Source organism: Microtus ochrogaster, unplaced genomic scaffold (genome assembly GCF_000317375.1).
Source record: "Microtus ochrogaster isolate Prairie Vole_2 unplaced genomic scaffold, MicOch1.0 UNK6, whole genome shotgun sequence".
In the NCBI taxonomy this organism is placed as follows: Eukaryota; Metazoa; Chordata; class Mammalia; order Rodentia; family Cricetidae; genus Microtus; species Microtus ochrogaster.
In genome coordinates, this window is record NW_004949104.1 from 70,445 (window position 1) to 77,525 (window position 7,081).

Consider the following 7,081-nt stretch of genomic DNA (forward strand, 5'->3'; position numbering starts at 1 on the left):
ACCAGGCTGATCTCGAACTCACAGAGATCCGCCTGCCTCTTAACCTGATCCTTTCAATAAATAATGTTTACCAGTAAAAACGGATAAAGAAATAGAGACTTTATTAGGAACAATGGCAAAAATAAAAACAAACAAAATCCACATCAACAACATAATGATGGATCAATGGTAACATATTAATAAAAAGCTGAAACAAAGCCAGGCGGTGGTGGTGCAAGCCTTTAATCCCAGCACTCAGGAGGCAGAGGCAGGTGGAAGTCTGTGTGTTCAAGGCCAGGCTGGTCTACAGAGTAAGTTGTGGGACAGGCTCCAAAGCTACAGAGAAACCCTGCCTCAAAAAAACAAACAAAAAAGGATGAGACAAGGGCCAGCGAGATGACTCAGTGGGTAAAAACTTGCCACCAGGCCTGACAGCCTGAGTTCAATCCATGGGACCCACATGGTAAAAAATAACCGATTCTCAGACGTTGTCCTTTGAGCTCCACATATGCCCTGCGGAATGCATGCAGCCAGCATGCATATTCCCACATGATAAACAAACATTAAAAACTAATACATAAAAAAAAATGGCATCAAAGAATAAAATGCATGACTTTATCGCCACACAATTCTATGCTGCAAATGACAGCCTAATTTTATATACAGGTAACTAAAGTAAGAAATTGTAGTCTAGTCAAAGTGACAGACAAATCTAATCTATAAAACTGAGCATCCCTAATCCAAAAGTCCCAAAATTTAAAGCTCCAAGATCTGAAACTAAGATTTCAGGTTTTTTTTTTTTAAATCGAAGTGTTCAATGGCTAATATAAGCAATTACACCAAATTCTGAAAACCTCTGCTATCTGAAGCACTTCAGAAAAGGATACTAATTACCTCATCAGCTGTCCCTCAGCCTTTCCCATCTATAAGACACTGCATACACTAAAGTATAAAACTAGCTCAACTTAAGATTCACTTGAAAACAAAAAATGCTAAACATTTATGCTTGCAATAGTCACAGCCTTGGAATCTGAGAAGTATTCCTTCACCGCCAAGTCCTGCCTGATTTTAGAATTATAATCCCCAGAAGCAACATTGCAACAGAAGAGACAGTACCTCCATGTTCAGCAAATTTCGGGTTTGAAAGAATCATCTTGCAAAACTTGAGGCCATTTTTATACTGCTTCTGCTCATAACATTTCTAAAAAGAACAGGAGCAAAAGTTATTTTATAAGATGGATAATGACGCAATTTTCATTGTATCATATAAATTCATATTGTTTATATTAATTACAGCATTAAGTGCAGTTACATATGCTTTGACAAAGACCATTTCCACTATTATAGAATATAAAGTCATAAATGCATAAACTCAATAAATGCAGACTCATCAACCAACACTGACACAGAATTTATGAACTTGAAAGCCATCAAACTGTGACTAAGTACCCTTTGACCCCTTCCTCCGATCCTTCTCACCCACCTCTAGTACCCTCTATTCAACTCTTCCAGTATCGGCTCTTTTTTGTTATACATGAGCCTCAAGTCCTTGAAGTATTTCTCTTTCTATGTCCGGCTCATTTCACTTAATGTGATGTCTAACTTCATCCATGTTGCTGAACATACTTATTTTCATTCTTTTTATAGCTGACTACTATTCCACTGAATGTGCCACATTGTTTTACCCATATATTAGTTGAAGGACACTTATACTGTTTCCATTTAATGGCTATCACAAATGGCGCTGAACAGTGCTACAATAAACATCCTACAGATGTCTGTCTCTTCAACATACTGACTTCAATTTTTTGCCTCTACACCAAGCAGCGGCACAGCAGGATCATATGGAAGATCTATGAGTCTTTTGGTTTTGATTTTTTGGTTTTAAAAAACTATAGTTTTGTGTGTGTGTGTGTGTGTGTGTGTGTGTGTGTGTGTATTTACTGATCAGAAGACAACTTAGGTCCTCTCCTACCTTTCCATAGGTTCCTGGGATTGAACTCTGGTCCTTAGGTTTGCATGGCAATTGCTTTATCTGCTGAGCCATCTCACTGCCCCTCCCTACTGTCTTCTGTACTAGCAGTACTACCATTACCAAAAACAATGAGCAAGGGTTTTCTATATTTTCTCTACATCCTTGCCAGCACTTCTTTTGTCTTTCTAATCGTATTTGGTTTTGTAAGAATTCCTTTAAAATAGTGTTATTATCTCACTTTACCAATGTGGAAAAGTAAACCTCTAAACACACATACAAACTTACCTTTGCTGCAAAGTGTGGTCCAGCTACAAAGACTATCACTCATCTGACACTAACACAAAAATGATCTATATCCCCAATCACAAAGGCCAGGCTAAGTGATCAAAGTCTCTCCTCAGCTGTCATTGATCAGAAGCGTATTTTATCTTTCCACCTTCCCATTAATTATACTGTTCAGACTAGGTGTCCTATCCCTCAGACTCAAGCTTTCCCACACCTTAGGACCACTGTACTGTGTTCCTGTCAACGTTCTTCCTCCCATCTTCCCCTGGCTGTCTCTTGTGATCTAAGTCACACATCACCTACCTGACCATGCTACTCTGCCTGTCTCCCACCCTCTGCCTACCCACACTATCTATTACTGTTCCACCTGCTACCCAGTGCCATCATTCTGTCTCTGACAATCTTATTCATTCACTTATTTACTATCTGTTTTAGTCACCATCTTGGAGCTCTAGGAGAATGAAAATCTTGTCTCGGTTTCCTTATGCTAGACAACTAAGAGCTGCTCAGTAAGACCATCCTCCTAAATTCAAAGCAAAACGGCACCAAAGGTATGGCAATTCTTGCGGCAGAGATTGGATGTAGAGGTGGTAATCTAAAGACTTCATCGAAATACATTTAAACTGCATTTTCCTGATTGGCTCTGGGATGAAAACTGAGTGGTTGGAAGACAAAAGTAACAGGGGAAAAAAAAAAAAAAAGACTGAGCCACATGAATACATTACCTATCCTGAAAGTAAGAGTGTGTGAGTGTGTGTGTGTGTGTGTGTGTGTATCAATAAACATGTGACCAGGCCTGGTGGCTCATGCTCATTCCCTACAATCAATCAAACCCATCCCTTAGGAAGTCGAGACAAATAGATTGCCATGAGTTCAAGGCTGGCCTAGATTACACAGTGAATGCCACCATGGACTAGAGTGAAACTCTGAAACCTATTCTCAAAGTAAGTAAAATAAAATAGGGCCAATGAATGGCTTAGCAAAGATGCTTGGCACCGAGGCTGTCAAGTCCTGGAAACCCACAGGAAAGAAGCAACCGACTCCTGCAAGTTGTCCTCGTGATCTCTGCACACACCATGGCATCGCACAAACTCAAAGCTTTCTAAGGTCCAGCTTTGACTACAGAGGTGCAGTTGACAAACGACAAAGAGAAACAGTGGGGATATATAGAAGCAAAGGAACTTCTGAGGAAGAGTGTTCGTTCAGCTACAGCAACAAAAGGAGTGAACATTTTGATATTTGCCCAGCATGCTTCACTATTAACCTGAAAAGCTCCATAACAAACTGATTTGAGATTTTCATCCCAAGGCTAGATGTGGTATCCAAATCTGTAATCCCAGCATTCTCCAGACAAATGCACAAGATGAGTTCAAGATCATCTCTGGCTGGAGTTCAGGGCCAACCTGAGCTATGTGAGGCCCTGGCTTCCAAACCCTCCAGCAAGCTCCCTGTCGACTATGTTACCATTGTTAAAACTCTCCATACGAAACAAGAAGTTTCTACTGGCTTGAATCTGAACTACTTACTACTGTAAATTTTTTGTCAGGTGATGGCAATATACTACTCTATGATTGGTATTTTACTTAGAGTAAAGCTGATCAACAGCTGACTCTTATGCATGTGCTCTGAATATAAATTCACCCTTAAACCTAAAAGCTTGTTCTGAAGTACCACCTTTTCAAATTTAAAAGGCAGATTACAGCCATTAACTCTTCTTCGTTTATAAATCTTCGACCCCCCAGGGCATACTGTAAAATACAAAGGCATGTCACATCCTGGAAAACAGTGAAGGTGCTAAGGTGGCAGATATGCTGGCAAGCATCCCAGAGGAAACTTGTCCTGGCAACCAAATGCCTTTTATTCCAGAACTCGGGAAGCAGAAACAGGCGGATCTCTCTAAATGCTAGGTAGGCTAGCTTTGTCGACATAGAGATCCGGGCCTGCCAGGGCTACGTAGTAAGCCTGTCTTAAGAAAAATCTAAAAATAAAAGCGAACCTTTCTTGTTTTGGCATCGGTCTGCCTTGACCAAGGAAGGTTATTATTTGGGCTTGTTTCAAAGCCACGTAAATGGTCTCAAGCGCAAACCGGTCTCTGCAGCTCTCGTCACCGGGGCGAGTTAGAAGCAAGTTTCTGGCAAGTCAATTCCCAAACGGGGCACCACACACATGCAAACTCTCCCGCACAGCGGCACTGACTCCCTAGGTCCGCGGGCTCAATCCCCGCACCCCCGACAGCGGTCACCCGCTCCCCACTAAGTCTGGGGTGCGCCGTGCACCCGCCTGGCCCCGAAGCAGCCTGGACTCCCCGGAGGAGCGCCTGGAGGGATGCACCGAGGCTAGAGCCGCGGAGGGCAGGCGCCCAGACGCCGGGACCCCTGCGCCTCGGCCAAGAAGTTTCTGGAAAGCGCTTGCAGTGGGGACCGAGGCTGCGGAGGCGGCGCGTGGGGGCGGGGAGCCGCGGGAGAGCCCGGCTCGGGGGTAAACAAAGCGCGCCGAGGTCGGGTGGGTCGCCGCCCCGCCGCTCACCAGCACGCGCTTGAAGAGGGCGCTCTCCTTGGGCGGCAGCTGCACGCTGGGCATCGCGGCGGCGGGGAGAGGCCTGCTGGCTGGAGCGGCCGCTACCCGGGCCGCGGGTTACCTCAGTGGGATGCCGCGGGAACGGAACACAGCGCACTCCAGCGGGCGGCCCGGGAGGGAATCCCGCGCGCGCCAAGATGGCAGCCAGGGCCCGCCCCCACCCTGCGCCGCGCATGCGCAGACTCACGGCCGGGAGGCAGACAGGTGCCTAGTCTCTGGGGTGCGCGCCGGGTGGGTGCAAGGCTGCGGCTCCTGCCACCACCTCGTGACCAAGCCACTCACGTACCTTTACTTCTGGTCACTGTTCATCGCACCCTGGTTGTTAGGTTTCTCCCCTAGATAATGTACTTTTTTTTTCCGAGTTAACTTTTATTCTTTTGTGCAGTTGATACTCTTGATTTAAAATCAGTTTTCATTCCTGTTCTTGCCTTATTTAAAATAACTCGGAAAAGAAGCCTTATCTTTTTCAGTGCATATCTTTTTGCTTTTTCGAGACAGGGTTTCTCTGTGGTTTTGGAGCCTGTCCTGGAACTAGCTCTGTAGACCAGGCTGGTCTCGAACTTCAGTACATATCAAAGTAGTGACCGTGACTTAAGCGGGGACGTGGGCAGACCTTGAATGATGGAGCTGATGTGAAAGTCCCTTTCAAAAGCAAACGTCAATAAAAATTAATACTTCACAGCGCTTGGGAGACAAAGGCAGGAGGATGACCTAAATTAAAGACCGAATTTAGTGTACTTAGTGAATTCTAGGTAAGGAAAGAGTAGGAAGGAGAAAGAAAATAATTTCACCGTGTAGGGCACCCAACATTTTCAGAAAGAATTAAGTGTTTTTATTGTTCCACGGATCCATAGTTCCTCCAGTCTGTTGCTTCTTTCTCCAGATAAGCCACCGAATTGGAGAAACAGGACGCAACCCTAGAATGTTCCAGGGAGAATTTCTTTCACCTTTCTTTCTTTTTCTTTCTCTCTTTCTCTTTCTCTCTCTCTCTCTCTCTCTCTCTCTCTCTCTCTCTCTTTCTTCCTTTCTTTGTGTTTGTTTATTTTCGAGACAAGGGTTTTCTGTAGCTTTGGAACCTGTCCTGGAACTAGACCAGGCTGGCTTGAACACACAGAAATCTGCCTGCCACTGCCTCCTGAGTGCTCAGATTAAAAGCATGTACCACCACGATCTGCCGAGATGGCTCAAATGGTAGGTAGGAAGACCGGCTGCTCTTCCAAAGGTGCTGAGTTCAATTCCCAGCAACCACTTGGTCGCTCATAATCATCTACGGTGGAAGTCTGGCGCCCTCTTCTGGCATTCAAGCAGAACACTATATATAATAAATCTAGAAAAAGAAGTTAAAAAAGACATCATGTGCCTAGATACAGACAGACGACATTTGTGATAAGGACAATGTATTAAGATTATGTAAACATTACATATACACATTTATATACATTCTGAATCCTAATATCTTCATATTTGTGAGACTAAGAGATACTTGCTAACTTCATTTAAGGGACTATTAAGGAGAACAGGGATGGTGTTGTTTTCTCTGAGTTTGAGGGAAGAAAATATCATAGAAGACTTAAAAATAGGAAGAGACACTATCTGCAATTGACATCTGTTCGCAAAGGAAAAATTAGTTTTCTCCAAAGCAGTCTCACTGGGCATATTAACCACAATTAGAGCCAGGGCTCCATGCCCATCTATAGAAGACCAACACAAAAATAACTCAATGATATTTTTGTAGACTTTTTATCCCATATTGCTTTGTTTGGACTTTTTTTTTTTTTGTCTTACTGTTCTTTTTCTTCTGGACTACGGCTCCTGGTTTGTGTTTTTATGGTGTTTGTTTGCATGCGTATTTTTGGGGTTTTCTTTTGTTTGTTTGTCTAATTCTGATTTGTTTTTTGTCTGCCTGTTTTCTAAAGAGGAAAAAAAAAAGGGGTGTGGAGTTGGGTGGGTTAGGAGGTGTTTGAATCTGGGAGGAGTCGGAAGGGGAAGTGTGATCAGAATATATATTGCATGGAAAATTTTCAATACAAAAATAAAATAGGAAGGGAGGTATATATAGGCAGCACTAATAGGGATATATACATACATAGTGGGATAAATGTATACACATATATGTTAAAGATGAAGATGACATGAAGCTGCAATGGAAACTTGTTAGAGGGGGAAGTGACACGTGGATATGGTCAAAATACATTGTGTACATATATGAAATTCTCAACAAATAAAGATATATTTTGAAAGAAATACAGGGTCAAGAAGATGGCT

At 43.2% G+C, this 7,081-nt stretch overlaps 1 protein-coding gene across 1 annotated transcript in view; it reads right to left on the reverse strand.

Moving 5' to 3' along the window:
- Positions 1-4,900, reverse strand: part of Naa16 (N(alpha)-acetyltransferase 16, NatA auxiliary subunit) — a 54,740-nt gene extending 49,840 nt beyond the window's left edge. The window contains exons 1-2 of the mRNA XM_005366039.3: positions 4,766-4,900; positions 1,096-1,180 (exon numbers count right to left, since the gene is read on the reverse strand). Of these exons, the coding sequence (XP_005366096.1) occupies positions 1,096-1,180; positions 4,766-4,819 (139 nt within the window). The 5' untranslated portion in view covers positions 4,820-4,900. The remainder of the gene's footprint in view (positions 1-1,095; positions 1,181-4,765) is intronic.
- Between the last annotated feature and the right edge of the window lie 2,181 nt (positions 4,901-7,081).